Source organism: Manduca sexta, chromosome 18 (genome assembly GCF_014839805.1).
Source record: "Manduca sexta isolate Smith_Timp_Sample1 chromosome 18, JHU_Msex_v1.0, whole genome shotgun sequence".
NCBI lineage: Eukaryota > Metazoa > Arthropoda > Insecta > Lepidoptera > Sphingidae > Manduca > Manduca sexta.
The window spans coordinates 12,677,714-12,699,545 of record NC_051132.1 but is presented as its reverse complement, the minus strand read 5'-3'; the positions used below and the strand labels follow the sequence as shown (position 1 = coordinate 12,699,545).

Here is a 21,832-nt window from a genome sequence, read left to right as displayed (position 1 = left end):
CACTAGTCAGTCATTGTATTGTCATTATTTTTAATTTTATGTAAATTGTTACTGTTAAATTTATATGCAATCCAATTTTGTTTTCTTGTAAGTTATTGTTGATTTATATGACAAAATATTAATAAGTGGAAGACAACCAAAAATCATGTTGTTGCATTTGCCTTTATAATATTGAATTGTAATGATGAAAATTAAAATTATGTTGGTAAATGTAAATAAAGCGGCTGAGCGGTGTGCACTATTTATGTATTGCTTTATGCCAGTCCATGTTTTAATCCTTGCACCACCTTATATAAGCTATGTGACTACTTTGTATACAACATCTATAAAAAATATTTGGTAATTGATGACAAAAAATAAGCCCGGAGTTTCTTTCTGCTTACTTTCTTCTTGGGTAGTCATCTCTTGGGTAGCTAGTGAAAGGCTGGTGGATTAGCTAGGTAAGGGGCCTATATTGTATTCTTCGACGGCGAAGATCGTGATGCATTCCTTTTATTTTATTAAGATTATATCATATACCTTTTTGTCCTGTCGGCTGAGGCGACTTCTTTCAAGTTTTATCCTCATATATCAATTATTTTTTTAAATTTTAGCGTCTGTAGTGACTCAGTGGTTTGTTCATTAATTTATTTGATTTGTTTTAAACGTATCATAGTACAGCAATAACTTTGTTTACCTATATTTTTATTTTATTGAACAGAAAATGCAATTATACGGGCTGCAATTTTAAGTAAAAAATTATTTTCGCTGGCTATCGGTAGATTCTGAAATTATGAGTAAATTGGGCGTGAAAATGGCCAAAACATTACTAATAAATCTTTATATTTAGATAAGAAAAGTTGTTTTATTTTATTTGTCAATATTTTAAATGGGTAAACACGTGACACTACATTTACGCCGTGTACTCACTGTAGCAAATCGATAACCGATTTTTTTGTATTAGTGTGAAACCAGCCTAAGCACATCCTTAATTATTTAAAATCGGTATATTCGGAAAAATATCGATTTTCAATACGGCTACGTCTCTAGTACTACGGCCATATTTATTTTTCAACATAACCTGTGTGTAAGTGAGAATAATAAGGGTCATAGGTTTTCACCGGGAAAGAAAGAGAGTTCCAACTATTCATGAATTAATTGTATAACATAATATAGACATGAAACGCATGCTAGTGTGGGTTTCCTTATCGTGTTAAAATCAATGTATGAAGTTAACCGTCTCTCTAGTTTATTGGTCTCTGTAACAAACCATAACGTCAAACTAATGTCAAACTTAGCTTAGCAAATGCGTGAGTTGGGGTCAGGAATTTATATTTTTTTTATACAAAACAAAACATATTTTCCTTTACGTTACGAAAAACAAAAATATATTTTATACAGTGAAAAAATTATCTACAAATGAGGTGAGTGAGCATTTTATTATTTTGTTTAAAATTATGGGAGGATGTATCACTGGAATTTGCCGTTTCGTATATTTTTATTAATTCGTTTTGTTTAATAAATTGTGTTCTGTGCAGGAAAACATGTAGTTTTCTACTAAAAACAATTTTATATGCTAATTAATAATTTATAATGTGTTTCTACCGCCACAATATTTTTATGTTTTTCTTTCCTTTTTTGCGACCATTTTATTTAAGTTACCCTAGAGGTCAGACAGACATCTCTTCCAATAAATAAAATGAGAAAGATTCGCGTTGAGATCACACTTTACTACATTTTTCTATAAAAAAACAATATATTTAGGAAATTATTGATTTTTATTGTTTATAAATCACAACACATAATGCAAACATTAAATAACAGCAGATTATAATTGATACGCTGACATACAAGTGTAGACGTATTTAATATGGCATCTCTTGTAAAATGTAGACTTGTTATGGATAATTTGCCATCCTGTGGAAAGAAATATAATATTGGAGTAGTCAATATTTCCTGTAGAACTTTTATGACAGAAGCCTATAATATATAGAACTTGTCTACTTCTGTGACCCTATTATATAGATTATGAGTAATTTAGACAGTTACTGGGCGCACATGCAGTTTTTCTCTCATGCTGTCCTCATATACTCATATCCCCTCAGATGGATACAAATCACTCATTCTGTTCTCTATGTCAGAAAGATGATGTCACTGGTAAGTAGTCATTCTGTCTCTGTTATAAAAAAACTATGTTGTTATTTTCTTTTTCAAGACAGAACAAAGATTTGTTTTAGCTAATGAAACTAGATATATTCATCCTTTTGTTAAATAAAAAACAATTAATTATATCATTGTGGATATGAATCATACAGTAAAACCATTTTGCTGGTAGTTTATTACCCAAATTTACCATGAAGGTCATTATTTTTTATTTATACAAATATCTCAGTAACTTGTTTTGTTGATGTAATACATGCATTTGTGAACTCAAATGTCAGTATTTTCATGAATATTTGTATAACAAGTATATGATGCAATAGTTTGCTTTTTGTTGTTTATCAATAGTTTTTGAGGGAATATCTTGTTTATAAATATGTTTCCAGCACTAGAGGAAAAGAGTTGGCTGCATGAACAAAAAACATGGTTAGGTTTTGGCCTGAGGGTGTGGCAAATCCTTACTTCTGGTTGGGGTCAGGGGAAAATTGTGTATTTTCCACAATTAATTCCACAAAATACACAATTTTCCCCTGACTCCAACCAGTGTTTGTGTGTTATTGTAGGTACCTAGTCCCAAAAACATAAAAAAAATATTTAGGCTTACTAAATTCAGACCGGGCTGGGGCAGTTGCCTTGCCTTGCCCATTTTTCTGATGGCTTGCTGGTTATGTTACCCATTATATGAGTATCACATAAGATAAGATATACTATAAGTAGTAGTAGGCTTAGGTGTCTTGTGACTATTCATTTATTACAGTAGAATTCAAGAAAAATCCCCAGTGGCTCCCTTAGATATATGCATGACCCAAAACCATTGTGGAGTACATTTAGACTGTTTTCAAAAACTTCTCATCAGTCATATCAATATTGTTTCAAACACCTTATTGTGGACAACTTCCTTTATCCAAAGTAGCCAAGGTGTCTAGTAATAGTACTAGCTACATAGTCCTTCAATCCAGCATACATATTGCTGTACAGCGATAGAAACGGACATAGAACCAGCAGTAGCAACAGTTAACACATTGAGCCTAGTGCCGCTTAAGGCAGATACAATGTGATACAATATTTCCTTTCATTAAATTGTCCATTAAAAAAGGTTCTGCTATGTTGTGACTTTTTTTTAGATTCATCGCGAAAATGGACCAATTAGAATAAAAGATTTGTTGATATGCTTACAAATGATTTTGATCAGTTTATTGGAAGCATCATATGGAAGATACATTGGGATAGTTTATTTGGAATGGCAGTTATTGTTGTAGGTTGCACTATAATGTTATTGGACTCAATGTAACACTGTAGTTGGTATTAGCGATTAGCTTATCAATGTGTGGCAATGCCATGCAAATTAATTTATTGGTAGCCAACTTTTAAATTTTATTATTTATAACAGATTGGATAAACATTTAATTCTCAATCAAACATTAACATAATATACTTGGAAAATAGATATTAAGATCATAAGGTCAGGGCCCCTATTCCGTCTATAGGGGCGAAGACGCCTTTTTGCGATTACAGGCGTTCTATTTGAAGGACAGATTCAGTAGCCTTATAGGTAAAAGACTCAAAAACACCCCTATTTACCTATACGGCCATCAAAGCTGCCCTTCGATTACAACGCCCGTGATTGCAAAACGTCGTATATACGCCGTAAGCGGAGTAGGGCCCCAGAGCTTACTTAAGTTTACCTAATAGGGAATTTAACGAATGCGAGGTTCTGGGCGGGCAGATCTTTGCGAGGATTTTTTACCTGACTGACGAAGGAGATCAAATTTTCTTTGTGCTCTTTGCAAACACAAAGTCCTGGACGGTTACCCCATCCTCATCCCCTAAAACTACCGCTGTCTGTACTAGGTAATATTATCGATCTAAATTCCGTTTCCATGCTCCCATTGTGTTCCTATTCACCCCTTATAATAAACTAATTGAAAAATAAATGTGTGTATATAATATGTTGCCTTTGGACTCCAAAACAGTTGGAGTTATTTTAATGAATGTTTTAGGTAATCTTCAGATCGGCCCGACGGGATATTCTGTGATAAAATGGTAGCGATAGGACCATAAGAAGTGGTTATAATCAGTGCTACCAATGCGAAACCGGGGCGGATGGCCGGTTCATAATACTTACTTCTTACTGGTGGTAGGTCTCTCATATGTGGGCAGGTACCACCGCAATATCTATTTCTGTCGCTAATCAGTAGTGTGTAGCTACTGTTGTGTTCTGGTTTGAAGGGCACTGTACTGTACATTTTACAATGATGCCTTTATTGCACGCGGCAATGGATGCGTAATAGGAACGTATGATCTTGTTCGATATTCAGGAACATCCATGTACGTCATCATGTGATTATAGTGCAGAACCGGCAATTTTCTGAACCTGATCCTTTTATGCTAGATGAGGTAGGATTTCTGAACACAAGATCTAGATATCACCTTGTCTGATACTGGATTTTAGTACTCAAAATTATCCCGGAGATTATATGTGTGGTCGATATTGCGATAGGCTCACCCCTGTCGTCTCATGTGACGGAATACACACGGGTGAGGTTAGGTGCACTAGTTGCGCCTCTGCCTACGCCTTCGGAGATAAAAGGCGTTTATATATGTATATGTAAGGCTAGGGATTATGTCATAAGAATCCTTTGCTATATTTCGCTTTCATCTATTCAAATAGACGGAGTGCGCCGTCACAGTTATTTCTTCAGAATGGCCGGAATCTGTGCATTTAAATTTTATTGTCGTTTGTTTTATAGCGGTATTGCGTTGCCTTCCGTGGTGACGTCATGCGGATTTCCCACAGCGGTGCAAAATACACATGAGATAATACATTGAGCAAATATTAAAACGCATTGAGTGCAGGTCAAGAATAACTAACGCTAAAAACTACCTTATTATAATATATATTGTTTTGTTTGCAACTGCAATGACGGGTAGCGGTAATATTTCAAACTCCATTCGTACCATTTTCGATAAATTTCGTTACAGATTTCGTGATCCCTGTAAGGAATTCGATCGTGGGTAAAAGGTGTTGAAAACTTACCTAAAACCTTGCCGAAACCGACAGGAATTCTCCATTCATAAATAGTCTGTACAAGTAATTAAAGTTGTAAAATACTAGATTCATTTTGCTTCTTTCTTTTAATATTAAATTAATTTCGCTTCATTTTAGAGTTTAGTAAATTGGAAATCAATTTTCACTTCAGAAAACTCACCAGAAAGGCCATTGAAATTAGTATTAACCTAGTAATATTCGGTCTCACTCACCGCTAGATTATAGCTTTGTTCAGACTACGGTAGTATTTTAGTCGAGTAATTTAGAAACTTACGCGTCTGTACTAATCTACTCGACAAAATTTTCGGTGTTCAGACACGTTTAGTTACTCGTCTAAAATACTAGTGTAGTCTGAACTAAGCTGACTCTATCGTACCTATTGTCATTGTCTGTCCTTGCTCCCGTTACTGCGGATTAAAGGATATTGTTATCGGGGCTGAGTAATTCTTTAATTAAAACCCAATGTTGGCGGTATTCTTCTCTGATGTCATGGTTGTGGTCTTGAGCTAAGTTATGACAGGGTTATAACAATTTTACCTACACCTTTGAGGAAATTCGACCTGAGCAATATCACTAATACGAAATGAGTAAAAAGCAGTATTGCTTATTGCTGTAGTTATTAGGGCAGCGTAATCGTCGAAGATTCAAAAATGAATCTCTCTTATCTTTCCCTGTACTTTCCTTTTGATCGTGGACACTTATTCTCCGTCAAATAATTCACTAAAATTACAGTTATCATCAAACTTTTCATTCCGAGTAAACTTAGTCACATGCCTACGCGCAACACCTGTGATATATTGTAGGGGATGGTACAATACTGCGTTTCACAGCTGGTAAACGCTACGCAAGTAACGAAAGTAGTTAAATGGAAATTGGTACATGGAGACTAAAGTAAATATCGACGCATTCAGGTCCAACTATCCTCTTAGAAACTTTTTTGATACTTACGTGGTATTTACCAATGTTAGGCGGTATTCTACTACTACGATATCACTTTAAGGCCTACATAAAGAACATTTAACGCAATTCAATAGGGGATTGTGTATATTTACATACTTTACAAGCGGAAAACGCGCGTCTTTAGCGTTTATAAAATTATCAGTTCTTCAAAAGTAACTGTAATGCTCGGGACTAACTTCAGAGAGCGAGTTTGACTTTAAAGATTGATACAGGTGCGACGTCACGCTAGTACAACGTGCGGTTTGAACAAAATCAACTAAATACCTTGATAATATTTCTCTGTTACAAAACTCAGACTACTTTCTTCATTGCGTCATTAAAGATATAAAGTTATTGCACAGTAATTCCGACACACGTGCCTTGTTTTGACTATAGTTTCGTCACTAAACGTACTCGCGATTAGTAAAATATTTCACAAATTATATTGCGGGTTTTTTTTTCTATACGTCCATGGCAAAGTGACCCCATAGCATAGAGAATAGGGAATAGAAAAGAAGCTTCACAGCGTTTCGGTTTGAAAGACATTCCGGCCAGTTGAGACTTGACATCCAATGCCTCAGGTTGACAGGTGTATTGCAATTCAAAGGTCTGGTAGGTGTTCTGCTGTTTATGACCAGATATGTTTGCTAGTGGTAGGATATATTTTATATCCGCCCGCATAGTACCCCACGTAAGTGTGTCGCGTTCTGGGATCAGCCTGTGTATGTCCGATTCCAACAGGCCGGCATAATTGTGTCCACTGTCGAGGGGTAATCATCTCTCAATAGTTAACATTCTATTGAACTCCACTTACCAATAGGTGCAAAGGGGCACATAGCAGTGCACGTATAAAAAAAAATGACTTAGCATGAGATGAACGGTTTACTCTTATTTTAATTCATTCATTCTTGTCAGTCCTGTTTGGTGTTGCTTCTGTTTATGGGCGGTGGTATCGCTCACCATCAGCCATACATCTCGCCCTTAAAATGCAATAAAAATAAATAGGTAAACAAAACACACCGGCATAATTGTGTCGACTAGCGATTAATCATATTTCGTCAGGGTCGATTGGATCAATTCACTGTTCCCACATAAAAAAAATATCATCACTACATAGTATAAAACAAAGTCGCTTTCTCTGTCCCTATGTGTGCTTAAATATTTAAAACTACGCAACGGATTTTGATGCGGTTTTTTTAATAGATAGAGTGATTCAAGAGGAAGGTTTATATGTATAATAATAACATCCATTAAATAGTCAGCATTGCACCCGTGCGAAGCCGGGGCGGGTCGCTATTGTATAAAATGTTTAATAAATAAGTTAAACTTTGTCTAGTTTGAGTTATAAAATTAAAATATGGATATTCTGAACTCAACAGTAAACTAATTATAAGTTTGTGAGCCTCTATTATAATCTATTTCCGTCATAGGTGTGCTTTCACATGCGATGCCGTAGAAACTCATGACAGTATTGTCCTAAATATGGTCCCATTTTTTCTGGGTCATGAGTCCACTCCATACTTATCCATTGTGGAATGTTAACCGACTTTCATTTGTCCTAAAATGTGTGTAGCCACTTCCCACAGTCCACAATACATTGTCAGTTATTGACAATATTCGAAACCATGAAGATCATGTACGTTGTTTTTAGTTAAATCATTTTTTAATTTTCTCATTTTGGCAAGTAAATGCTTCTGCATTGTTGCCAAAGTGAGACATGGTCACATGCAATTAATTACTTCGCAATTGCATGTAACCATGTCTTAACATGTAATATTACGTGTAAAAATTAACTACAATAACAAATATTAAGGCCTTTTGCCGTCTAAGGTTATTCAATTATATTTAATTTCTTTCTCGTACAAAATGTGTTACCGATGCAATGTTATACTATAAATAATGACTTTTATCGTATGAAATAATTGAGTACCATTATGAGGTAATTATGCCATTTTTCTTAGTGACATTGGAATAATTTAAATTGATTGTAGACAAGGAGGAATGATTGCCTATGCGATGTGAAAAGGCGGGGTGTTACGGTTATAGGTGAGATCGATAAAACACTTAGACCACTCTCAAATCTAGTCCAGGACAGTTATTCTGTGACACGTTTGTGCTTGTTTTAAAAAATGATTTTAAAAACATATTGTATTAATTAATTCATGAATATTGTTTTTCAAAAAATAAAAATCACAGTTAATCTTAATTTTTTTTCGTCATGAACATAGATTTAGTAAGTCGAAGTTGACGCCTAAGATATTGAAGGATATCTCATAAGTTTCCCTTAAAAGCGTAATTTGTTGCAGTAGTTTCACGACCCTCCGGCTGAACGAGGATGAGCTGACATCTCCATCGTCCGACGAGAAGATGGACACGGGCTCGGAGTCGTTCCGCTCGCAGGACACGCCCAGCTCCGTGCTCTCCGACTTCGAGGACCGCGACCCGGAGCACGGCGTGCTGCGGCTACAGAACCCCGACCAGCCCGCCACCGACAAACTGAACTTCAACGATAGTCTCATTACGAAAATGTCCAATCTGAAGATTGATTCTCCGAAAACAGAGGGCAGGCCGCGGAATCTGGGCATCAGTCCGCCGCGGTTCAGTTCTACGCTCACCCTGACCACCAACCACCCGCTGATGGGCCTCGGCAGTCCTGACGAGAACTTCCCTGACGTCATCCCGAAGAAGCTGCACAAGATCGAGGATGAGAAGGACCTCAGCCTGTCGAGCATTGAGGATGAACGACACAACTCCACCGGCTTCTACAGTCCTCAAAGGAACACTTCAAAAAATAATTTATATTTCACGGAGAACTTCGTGACTGCCGAGAGCCATATATTTAACGACAGTCTTGATGCCATCCCTCCTGATGTCGCGAGGGTCGACAAGGTGGAGAGGAGGAAGATCGCCGCTAAGTTTAACGAGTCGAAAGCGCTCACTCCACTGAACGTCGGAGGGAGACACGATAGTGCCATAGGGAACTGCCTGGATGCGAGAATAACTAGTCAGAGCACGCCGAAGTGTCACAGCCAGCCCGTGGACGTGACGCGCGAAGAGTATCACACTGGGGTCAGTATGAAGTTAGTAGTATGCGGTGAAATTACCAGAACTGGGTCAGAGCATTAGTAGAGCTAAGCAGGGTTAACTAGAAAATGCTGCTAGCCGCTGACAGTCGTTTTCAGTAAACGAACTCAATAGTAATCTTTGACGTGATAACGAGAATAAACCAATTGCAATAAGTTATTTGTACGTATGTCAATAATTCTTTATTCCGATTGGTCCATTTACGCGGAGTATCTAAAAATGCTATTAGGATCATATTTTATTAAGAATGGCAGTGAGTAAATCACGTGATCCTCAGTTCACCACCATGTAAAGTCCTTGGTCCATGGTACATATTGGATATTGACATTGAACACCCACTTTTGGTCATGTTGTATGATTCGGCTGCGCAGGTGGCGGAGTGGTGCGAGTCGCCGTCACATCTGCGCTCGATGCCCAACTTCCAGCTGCCCATCGAGATGTCGACGAGTATACAGATCAATAACGTGAGCATGCATTATTATTACCACAATATTTTTCTCATGTCATTAATGCTGGTGTGAAGGCATATGTCGATGTCTTCAGTATTGTCACTCTGTTTAAAACTAGTGTAAAGTATTTATAGCGATTTTTATAGTTCATTCCTTCTGGACTTACCGGATAAAGTTCCGGGCGTTCCGGGCAATTGTAGCTAGCTAGAAAGCAATTGTAAACATGGTGGTATAGAAATTACAGTGGCTCGGTCGAACGAGTCGATCAGGGCGATCAGTCGCTGTACTTTTAAAATAGACTGGCATCAAATATGGTGAACGTCGTGGGACGTCGAAAATCATTTCTTAGGTCTTTCCATTACTAAGGGTGATTTTTAATCTCCTGCACATTTCATGAGTATAGTGTAACGAATATTCTCCCCACCTCTGGGTTATGGTCACCTCTTCAGGCTCTGTCTTCCTCCAGGACTTAGAATCTCCCGACGCGATATCGGCATCCACGCCCGAGGAGCGGTCCGCGTACCAGGCGCTGCTGGACCCGTACACGGGCAACGTGGCGCTCCGACACACCGCCGCGCGCAGCCCCAACACGCAGAGGAGGAAGATACAACTCGTACGTACATACACTCATATGCGCATAGGGGTAGGCAGTCGCCCAAGGACAAATCCAGGGGGAGGGGTAATGGGGTTACGACCCCCCTTAGGCTGGGTCTCGGTAACAACTAATCATTTATTTAATGACCCTTATTGATAATAATATTTTGAAATTGATCATTAATGGTGACAATTAGTCCGGTCAATAACAGCATAACACGACGATTTTTTTAAACAGGCTTCTGGACTTACACCTCAAAGAATATATAACTTCTGGTGAAAACTGCTTTCTGACCTAGTGGTAGAGTTATTATTGACGGAATCTAAATAATGTATAACATTTTACAGATTCAAATAAATCATTTCATTCATTAAGAAAATCATTTTGGAAGATTTTACAAAAAAAAGTATCATAATGATCAGGTTTATATTGATTAAAATGTTTGATAAGGGAACTAATACATTCGCAGAAGGAAATCGATTGCGCTGAATGATATATTGCACGCATATGACGCGACCTCACCGCTCAAGAATGACCTTCCAGACTGCCATAGCACTATCCCAATCTATAAATATTATTATATAATGCTAGCTTTTGCACACGGCCTCACGCATAAAAACAAATTTCCTCTTCCCGAGCTAAAAAAATTGTACTCAAGAGTAATGTAGCTTTCTATTTGTGAAAGAATTTTCAAAATCGGTTCAGTAGTTCCAGAGAATGAGATACAAACAAACAAAATAATTCCTACAAACGTAAAAAGAAAAAAACTTAAACTTTTTCTCTTTATAATAATAGTATAGATTGTAAATGTGTTACGTGAAGATGTTCGTTTTATGTAATCGCAGAAACTGCTGAACGGATTTGGATAAAATTTGACGCACCGATAGGCCAAGACCTGGATTAACACGTTTACGATTTGTTACGGGATTCAGTTTCTTTTATATAGGAAATCTGAAGCTAAAAAAAAATCAAAGCAATAAAAAAATCCTTGACACGGACGAGGCCAAAAAAATGTAATAATAATAATATCAGCCCTGTATTATATACTATCCCACTGTTGGACACGGGCCTCCTCTACTACTGAGAGCGATTAGGCCTTAGTCCACCACGCTGGCCTAGTGCGGATTGGCAGACTTCACACACCCTCGAAAATTCCTATAGAGAATTTCTCAGGTATGCAGGTTTCCTCACGATGTTTTCCTTCACCGTTAAAGCAAGTGATAATTCAGAAAGAATACACACACAATTTTTTGGAAAAGTCAGAGCTGTGTGGCGTTGGGTTTTGAACCGTCTCGGCACTCCGTTCCAAAACCAACTAGGCTATCGCTATAAAAACAAATGTAAAATATTATATTACGGAATCTAAAATCTGAGCGAATGTATACGAATAAAAATGAAGACAAAGCCGTTGGTTTGTTTTTCTGTCGTTGCACAATGTTGTGGAAAACGTGGGCGCAGGCATTGTGTGCAACAGCCATGCGGAACAACAAGCATTGTTTTAAACGCGCTCGCTGGTGGGACCGGGGACGGAGTTGGGGCGAATGTGGGGTGTAGGGGACCGGGGGGTCATTAATGTACCTCCTGGAATTATTGAGCTGTAATGATATAGGATAATTGATGTGAAAGTTATTTATTTTTCAAATATTATAATGATAAAATTAATTATATTCAGTATTTTACTACTTACTACGTCAGTCGTTCATCTTCTTCAAATATCCACAGTGTGACTTCACGATAAATGAAATGAAAGGATGCGCATAAGATGGCTTTCCCTTATATATATCAATACTAATTCCTACTTGTATTATAAATGCTAAAGCGATTCTGTAATGCTCTCGCAGCGAAACCACTGAATAGATTTTATTGAAATCTACTGGGGACTTAACGTAAACCTAAGGAAAGATATGCACTATTTTTTATCCCAGAAAACGGCTGGACCCGCGAGTACAAGCTATTAATATATATCGAAAGTGATAAACCGTTTGTTACGCTTTCACGGCTAAACTATTGAACTAATTCTGATGCAATAGGTATAGTTGGGATTTCATATGCCAAGAAGGTACAAATACTCGTATAGGATATTTTTTTATATTTGTCAGAAACCGCATTCCACGCGAGGGAAGTTGCGAGCCGAAGCTAATGTATAAAAACAATAGAGAAGTCGTAAAGTATCGAGGCGAGAGGAAACAAATGCGACAATTATTGTTCCAATTCTGTAATTCCTTGCGTAATCAGTGAGGTAATGTTCTTGAAATTACTACATTTTAATCACTCGGTATTCCCGCCGCGCGACGACAAACATACGCAAATTATTTACCAGGGCATGTCATTAGTTTAAAATGTCCATCCTATCAATTACAATGTCCCAGTGTTGCCAGAGTAAGTTGAGGAAACACTTAACATGTTAACTGTGACGTTAAAATAAGGAACCATTCATTAGTGCGGCCGCCATGCATGTAGTGTGTTGTCCTGTACTGGCGCAATACGAGTGAGTGAGGCAGGTTTAGATAGACATATTATTGAACACTCCAGTTGCGTACCAGACGCACACGTTGCGCATCAAATAAACCCAATTGTTAGTGTGTACCATAGTCCCTGTGTTAAGACACTAATGTTTTGTTTTTACAGCCGCCGGACGACGACCGCTGCAGCCTGGATAGCGTGAGCGCGTGCTCTATGGAGTCAGAGGAGGAGCCCCCGGAGCCGCCACAGCCGCCGGGGCCGCGGGCGGAGCACCCGCAGGAGTCTCCGCGCCCGCCCCGCCATCACGAACCGACCCTCAGCGACGATGAGGATACTAAGAGGTCAGTTTTCTGCAGGCTGAATGTTTTTGCTATATCAGTAATACCCTCTTTTATTATCTGCACGGGTGAGAATCAACCTCTACCATTGATATCGCATTGGAAGTGTGAAGTGAAACACGTTGGGCCAGCGCGGTTGTTAGATTTAACTGAACCTAAAAATGCTAATGCATTGAATTAGGCCATCTCTCTTATTACATTGTTTGCTATCTTTTCTTAAGTGTTAATTAACCGAATTGAATAATACAGTGTTGTTGGAGAATTTTTAAATACCATAATTGTTTCTACATCCCCATTAATATACAACCACATCCCCAGTGACAAGATGTCCGACCATTGTTCCAGATCGATATCGACGAACACGATGAGTTCGTGCAGCGAGCCGATCCCGGAGTACTCGGCGGCGGAGGAGCTCAGCAACGAGCGGGCTTGGGTGTCCGTGTCGCGCGGCAACACGCGCGCCACCTGCGACATGAAGGTACACCGCACCTGCTCCGTATACCCATACCAGCGCATACATGTCTCATGGGCCAGTTGATCCTGACACTGCTGATCCTGGCCTACAAGAGTTGTAGTGGTGTGTGAGGGCAGGAGAGACTCTGCCAGCATGAGTAAACTTTTTTAGTCATCCTTCTTTTAAATACTTAGTACAATTCCTCATTGCTGTTTTCTTTGCCTATAACATATTGAGTAGTAATGGTCGTGTGCGCGTGCGCAGGTGATCGAGCCGTACAAGCGGGTGTTGTCGCACGGCGGGTACGACGCGCGCGGCGCCGCGCTGATCGTGTTCAGCGCCTGCCACCTGCCCGACAACAAGCGGCCCGACTACACATACGTCATGGACAACCTCTTCCTGTTAGTATTCTAACTGCCACTAATGGAAAACAAATATAATATTGTACAATACATAGTAAAGATATGTTTTTGTAGATGCTGTTACATTGTTTGAAAAAAAATCTATTACGATGTTTTTAATGTGATCATGTCAGGAAAAACAAGTACTATTACCTGTGGTCATTTTCAGTAACGGTTCCCTTATAACCATGACCTAATGTAAGCAACATCAAATCCCGCAAAACGAAGGCACTTATTTTCCCACGATGGATTTTTATATTTTATAAACTAGTTCCATATATTTAGAAAAGCTATAACGTGATGTTTATGCTGTGGTGGTAGATACGTGATCTGGACGCTGGAGCGGCTGGTGACGGACGAGTACGTGCTGGTGTACTTGCACGGCAGCGCCGGCCGCCGCCGCCTGCCCACCTTCCACTGGCTGCACGAGTGCTACAAGCTCATCGACAGGAGGTACGCACACACACACACAAACATACACACGCGCACGCGCACACAGAGGGAGACACGGACGCACTGACAAAATAACTTTGGGCATGGTCTCTGTTCCGCGCATGCGTTTGTGTAGATTTTATTCTGTATAGCATTTCTAGAGGTCACCCTTTCCAGAAGAACTATGAATTTAAAGAAATATGGAAAAGGGGAGAGAGGTGTGTCAAGATCGGAGCACGTGTCGCTCAACAGCCTCTACCTACCCTTATGGAATAAAGGCGTGAAGTGTATTTATAAATAATATAAATGAAACAGAACCAATTTCAAAGATAGAAATAAATTTCATTATTCGAGCTCAAAGGATCAAGATGTATATAAATATCTAGCTAGTGGTGGCTATGTAGTTTTTGCAATCAAAAGTTGAATAAGCTCAAAAGAGATGCGTGTTATTCTCAGGTTACGCAAAAGTCTGAAGCATTTGTACCTGGTGCATCCAACTTTCTGGCTGAAGTCCTTCGTCATACTCACCAAGCCGTTCGTCAGGTGAGTTTGTTTAACAAAGTATTGAATAAATAAATCAGCATAGATGAAGGTATTGCAATGACGCTGATAGGAACATCATGAGATCCAAACGTCCGCAAGTTTTATGAAATTCGTTAGTATTTAACTTATGTCGCCCATTTCGACTAAAATATTAGTTTTCTAAGTAAAATAATTGTACTATAATTTTTTGCTTTGTAAATCAAAGTTTGCATGGTGATGTGACTATTTATGTTTATTCTTGTCGATTACCACCAGACAAGCGACTTGCTCAACTAGGCATTCATTCAAAATAGAAAAAAATATATATGTTGATTGCATAATTAATAAACTTTTTTTTTTGTAAATAAGACTACAAACGTACGAACTGAGAACCTCTTTATATGAATGTCGGTTAAAAATGTTTGTCCATGTGTGCAGTTCGAAGTTCTTCCGCAAGTTGAGTTACGTGCGCAGCCTGGCGGAGCTGGCGGCGCTGGTCCCGGTCGAGCCCAACGCCATCCCCGACCAGGTCAAACAGTACGACGCCACCCGCACGCACTAACCGACACAGCGACAACTCGTAATTCCACGGTGGAAAGGCGAATTGAATAACGAAATACCTTAAGCGACATTTTGTTTTTTAAAAAGGTAAACTGTATTCGAAAAACACAGAAAAATGAGTACATTCCAAATATATATATAACCTTAATATATAATATGGCGCATAAAATGTCGCTTAGCCTTTCAACTGGGAAGTTATACAGTATCCTTGTACTATTTATACTCAAAGCGCCAAATATAGTCAAACCCGAATTAATGTATACGTTAACAAGATGTCCTATAGTTACTTTGTAATACATAACTGGTCTTTTTCGCATATACTTTCATTTGGGTCTGATTGTACGTCTTCAAGCGCCATGTACGTATAGTACAGGCCGGCATAATTCTGCCGACTGATACGAGTTGGTCTGATTATGTCATCAGGTACAATATGTCAAAAGTGAATTAACGAATTTGCGTATTACACGCTTATTATGCGAACTAGTTTCGTTTGGACTTGCCTTTTATCACGATTATAGATTTGTTTGTTGGTGTAACGTTGCATTTCATAGAAAAAGAAAATGTTACGGATCTTTTCGGTTTCAAATTGATTACCAGTGATGATATTCTTAGAAAATGTATTTTTTATTTTATTTGGAAATCTTTTTTATTTTTTTATATTCATAACATTTGTAGAAAAGATATAAATATCATAACGCGTACATACCCCGCTACCTGAATCTATTTTGTGATAATTTTGATTCCAAAAAAAATATAAAAAATATCAATTTGTTAAGCAAAATTTATCGAAATGTTATTTTTTTGTAGGAAAAAATACCACAACATTCCATATCCTGTATTTATGTCACGTTACAAATTATTTGAAAACACGAAATATAAGCGAAATTGCGTTCTTGCTGGAGTTTTTAAAGTTCAATAGATATTCGATAGACCTAGTAAAAAAAATATTTTCAATAATAAAAAAATACGAATTTTGCCTGAAATTCATAATATGAACAATAAAGTCTGCGCTCCTTGGGTATAATAATTTCGACTCTGTCTACCCTTTTATGTATGTATAGTGGATTGTGTCATTTGTATATTCTTCTTCGAGAGTTTTTAACGTATGAGATATAGGGACCACGTTACAAACATCACACTAATGATTCAATGTTAATACTATTTCAAATCCAGATTCTATAACAATTTTCTAAGCTCAACAAAATGTCTACATCTTTATTTCTCATGCATGCCGCTATTTTTAAGTAGATATTTCTATTTCGTCTCCAGCTATAAGTAAGACTAAGTAAAGGACGTAAATATGTATTTCTTAAAACCCTAAAGGAACGCAATTTTGTTTTTGAACAGCAAATGTCCTGTGATAATATAAATGAGCAATATTAACGGACACTAATTATATATAGATAAATATATTCGTTTGTTTTGTAGATAAATGTTGTGCTTTACGTCTCCCAGAAAGTAGGGGAGACTGGACATAGATGGTGTATCTGTTTTCACCCGCCTTCCCTTAATTTGGGATGAAGTGGTTTTGCCTTGATATACTCATATAATAATATTTTTTTAAACATTTTGTGTCAAATGATTTTCGCATTGTCATAAAAACATGTTAGAACGGAACGGATTGAATTTCGAAATGTTTAGAAGTGCAAGCGCAAACAGCAAATGATACACGTTTCTAATCATGTTACGTTCTTTTGTTGGTAATTAAGGGTAACGTCAAAGGGATATCGGCGAATTGATATTTTTTTAGAAAAAATTTGACATGTCTTCACTTCTTAATTAAGGATTGGTAGGTGAAAACGAGTATAAATAGCTAATATATTTTATAGAGCTAGTTCAGATCGCTTTGCACAAAGAAACTACGCGGTATTATTACAAACAACGCCATATTTATGTCAACGCGTAGAAAGCAAAGTCAAAAGCAAGTATTTCTATCAGGTATAATTGTTTTGATTAACGAAAGACAGGAAAGTAGAAAATCACAGTTATTGTAATACTAGGGATGTCTTTTCATATTCATGGCCGGTTTTACAACTTTTAAGACAGATTAATGTATAAACCAAATAAATACAAAAGTCCTACTGTAATAGATGCTCCCAAATAACAAAATGAACACTGCTACATTAGCTTTTTAACATGATAACTTGTAAATTGTAAAACGGGCCCTCAGTTCAGGTTATGTAGATATTGCTTTTAATCCTATTATAATTAAGTAAAACTGGTAACTTATGACTTATGGCTAGACGAGTATCCGTAGCCAAGATTTTTGGTCCTTCAAGCCGGATCATTTAGATAAAGCAAAATTTTTATTGTAATTATGTGTGTCGTATGATAGAGAAATTATTTTTTGTTGTAACAACTTTTAAAGTTATGGTGAAAACGAAACGCGAATCTCAAATTTAAACTTGTTTTTTTATTTTCTGTTGATTTTATCCGTCGATAGAAAATATAGGTAAAGTGTATAAATAAAAATAATTTTAATTCATAACATGTCAGAATTTTTAAGGCAGTTTGTTAATCGACGCAGAAGTGGGAAAAGACGAAATGTATTCTGTTGCAACTCGGCTGCGTTTCAAAACTCACTTTACGTAGTCCTAAAAATCCTATCACATGTTATATCAATAATGTTTTCGGTGATTTCGTCTTCTCAACATAGTTTGATTGTTTGTCGCATTTATTATTCAAACACTGTACATACAATCCATAAACTTGACTTCCCAAATTGTATAAATCGTAAATAAAAAAGATAAACTATTAATTTCATAAATTACGGCCGTTTCAATAAACGATCTCAATCGTAATCTTCGATCCATTTCGGAGAATATACCAGTCAAATAAGTCATTAGTAAGCATGTTAGAAAAACTGCTCTGATTGGTTCATTTTCGTAGATCGATAAAACCGATTGCGATCGTTTATTGAAAAAAGCGGTTAAACGTCATTTTAATCCGACGTTAGGTTGACATGTTATGAATTAGGGATTTTAGATATACCAAACTTTTTTTTCACATTGCCATTATTAGTTTTTAACGTGTAAAGGTTGGAATTGATAAACGATCTTAATCTATATCTATGGATCGATCCCAAAAATGGCCAATCGGAATAAAGTTTGTTTATTATGCTTACATTTTACTTATGTTGTTTGGTTTAATCTTTGGATTCATCCACGGATATCAGTCAAGATCATTTATTAATTTCGGACGTTTTAATTATAAGGTATTATTGTTTTCTAAGTTTAGTTTTGTAAATGTAAGTAAGAACTGGTTTTACTGGTTACGAGGTTCACTAAAGAGGTTAGTGTAAGAGAATAAGTCGAGCCAGTATTTTTATTTATTGTTTTGTGAGTTGGAAAGAAGATTTGTCGTATATCTATAAATTATTCAAATATACATCGTGTGCCTCAATTTATTGCAAAGTATTGTATATAAGCGCGTTATACATGGTGTCCCATAAAATCTGATATATTTAATTATATTATGGCGGGCAAATTTTGATTATTGCCAGTTCTCATTATGAACTACATTTTATTATAGTCATGTGAAATACCTATCATTCTCATCTATATTTGTTTGAGAATACTTCAATATGTGGTTTCTTTAAAGTTATAACAATATCTGCGACAAAACTCCGTTCCCGACCACAAACGTATGAGATGAAGGAGTCTCATAGCTTTAATAGTAATTAGTACCTGTGTTTAAGGCCATATGTCGGTTTAGTTTTATCCGCTTTTTATTATAAAATGCAGACTTATTTTGGCTCAAAAGCACTGTGGCTATAAGCCTTAGAGAGTTTATTAAACTCTACCGTCACCGAAAAGGAAATAACGTCACGTAAACGGACGACAACGATATGTCGTGTCGTTTCGAAATCGGTCCGATAAATGTTTATCTGTGTTGGTGGCAATAGAAAAGGCCGTTATTAGAAATAATTGAACGTTGAACTACGGTGGTAAATTGGATATTATTATTTTATTAAAAGCCAATACGGGAAATATGGTGAAATTTTTAAAAATATTTTTAGGAGATCATGCTTGTATTACATGCTCGCTCAAAAGTCAACGCACTTGTATTTGTTTTGTATTTTGCTTTACATTAAGAGAAAAACAAATGTACGAATCGCTACCAATATCATTATGTTTATAAATATTTAGAACTAATTTATTTTTTGAATGATCAAAAAATGAAAATGTGTATGTATAATATAAAGTTTAATTGAAGTGTCATATGCTGCTCGATAAATAGACGAGTTTGTTGGGAAACACGTAACTTTTATATTTATATGTTTTTACAGACTCAAATTTGACGCGCGTCCTATCATATTCGACATTTTCATGCGCACGGTCATGCTTTTAGCGTCATGTATCGCGTCGAAGTTGTCGAGTAAATACCTAGGATTCAGCCACCATAATATTTTGTGAAATAATTGATTGGTAGCGATGGTACACTTGCCAATATATCGGTGCATTAACATGTTCGTGTTATCAGTTGTAATGTGGTTTTATGTTTTAGGCTCTGCAAATCAAGTTTGGATCCTATTTTATTTAACTATCAAGTATATCTATTACCTACACAGGATTGTAAGCTCTCTCAAATCTGATCAGTCTGAAGTTAGCTACCTCAGTCGCCTTCTTGCTGTATTTTCGTCTCGGGAATGTGACGTCACTTGTGACTAACTTCATGCCGTCGAGATCTATTATGTACCTCTTTAGTTGTTACTTAGAGATTGATAAAAACGAACTATACTTAAATTGTCAGAACGTAAAATCACATTGAAACTTATTATAGCTGTAAGCCAGTACATATTGTATTCTAGTGTAAGCTGAATAGATAGTAGAGATGTGTGTTAGTGCGTCTGAGATGTTGTCTACTTCACCCCAAGAAGGCATATTGGTAAAGATCTTGCAAACAACACATATTTAAAAGTTGTTTGTAATTCGTTTTACATTGCCAGACTACAAAAATTATAATAACTTATTGCACGAAAATATTATTCGTTTTCGATTATAGATTTCAAACAGCTGTAAAACAATATTATTATAGTTGCAAAAAGTATTTTTTTCTATTTACAACACAGTTAAATGTTACACACATTTACTGGATGAGTTTTTCTATATTCTTTTGACTTCCTACCAGTAGTTACTGATGCATCATATTGTACTTCAATCCACAATCTGACCAAACACTGCACGGGGTGGATGTAATAACATCTCAAGATACAAGTTGTAACGAGTGAATAATGTAAAAATGTGTATGTGTGTGTGTAGCGTGTTAGCGTGTAGAGATAGCGCGAGAGTGTGGGGTCAGCACCATTCACCGTTCCGTTGGCGTCGCGTCAGATGATCTTATTTTTGGATAAAGTATTCTTAAACGCCTATAACGAATTTGCCAAAAAATGTGTGTATAGTAGAACGCAACTAACTTCACGTCTCGACAATCCAACTATTCTCTCACTTGTGATCATAAAAAAACTGTAATGAAACATAATGCTTTTATTTTTATTGACACGAAACGGTTTATATTACCGATTGCCTAGATATCCTCTTTTCATCTGCATTTGATCATCATTGGCCATGTTAATAATGCTCGATGGTATTCAGTAAGCATATTTGCATAAGCTAGTAATCAAAGATTGCCAAGCCCTTAAGTTAATTGCGTCCTACTATACTATTTATTTACAAATAAATTTTGTGGACAGTTAACTCCAAAATAATCATACTATTCACACCTTTCTTTTCTCTCTATATTTTTCATAATTTTGTTTATAGTTATTGCCTATTTCGATAAATAAGTATATTGTTTAAGCACAAAGTTCCTTGAGAATCTCCACTCGCTTACTTTGATTCCATTAATCTAAGTCTAAAAGCCATCCATTGCCTTACTGGTTGGTTACTGTCAAAACTTCTAGAATCTTAGTAGTATCACAAAAATGCTTTGTTTTATATTCTCGAATTTACCGGTCACAGAAAAATAATTAGATGTTACTAAAGACCAAACTAGATATGACGACTAGATACCTTAAAATGTATTGCATCGTTAGTAAGTGATTCTTAATTTCATAACAGAATACAAAAGGTATTAAACTAAATCCAGAAGGTATAAGAATATTGGTGAATGTATCGGCGCGTACCTTGCACACTGGCTCAATGCGCAAAACACTACGTTTCATTATTTAGCGACATGATTTTAATCTGATGCTGTAACATCTAAATTAATGACGAGCAAGCAATATTTATATACTGGTATTTTTATCTGAAGATGAGTTATGTGACGATGCAATAAGGTAAAATAGCCTTTATCGGTCGACTTTTTCTCACAATATTGGTTCAGATACAAAATGTCTCAGTCGTTATATCTGTTTGGTATCCGATGTTTGCGCGAGGCGTGGCCTCCACTGATCTCGTTGTAGATG

General features: G+C 36.8%; 1 protein-coding gene across 2 annotated transcripts; it reads left to right on the top strand.

The window, feature by feature from the left end:
* The first annotated feature begins 983 nt into the window (after window positions 1–983).
* Window positions 984–19,240, top strand: LOC115444512 (protein prune homolog 2). 2 transcript variants are annotated; one of them, XM_030170299.2, is made up of 10 exons: window positions 984–1,403; window positions 8,437–9,196; window positions 9,583–9,675; window positions 10,127–10,273; window positions 12,884–13,059; window positions 13,402–13,534; window positions 13,775–13,911; window positions 14,233–14,364; window positions 14,800–14,886; window positions 15,304–19,240. In XM_030170299.2, exons 1-10 carry the CDS (start codon window positions 1,399–1,401, stop codon window positions 15,425–15,427), a joined length of 1,794 nt encoding a protein of 597 aa, XP_030026159.1. In that variant the 5' UTR covers window positions 984–1,398; the 3' UTR covers window positions 15,428–19,240. The 2 variants fall into 2 exon arrangements, with proteins under 2 accessions (XP_030026159.1, XP_030026158.1); XM_030170298.2 differs by having other exon boundaries at window positions 985–1,403; window positions 8,434–9,196.
* Window positions 19,241–21,832: the final 2,592 nt, after the last annotated feature.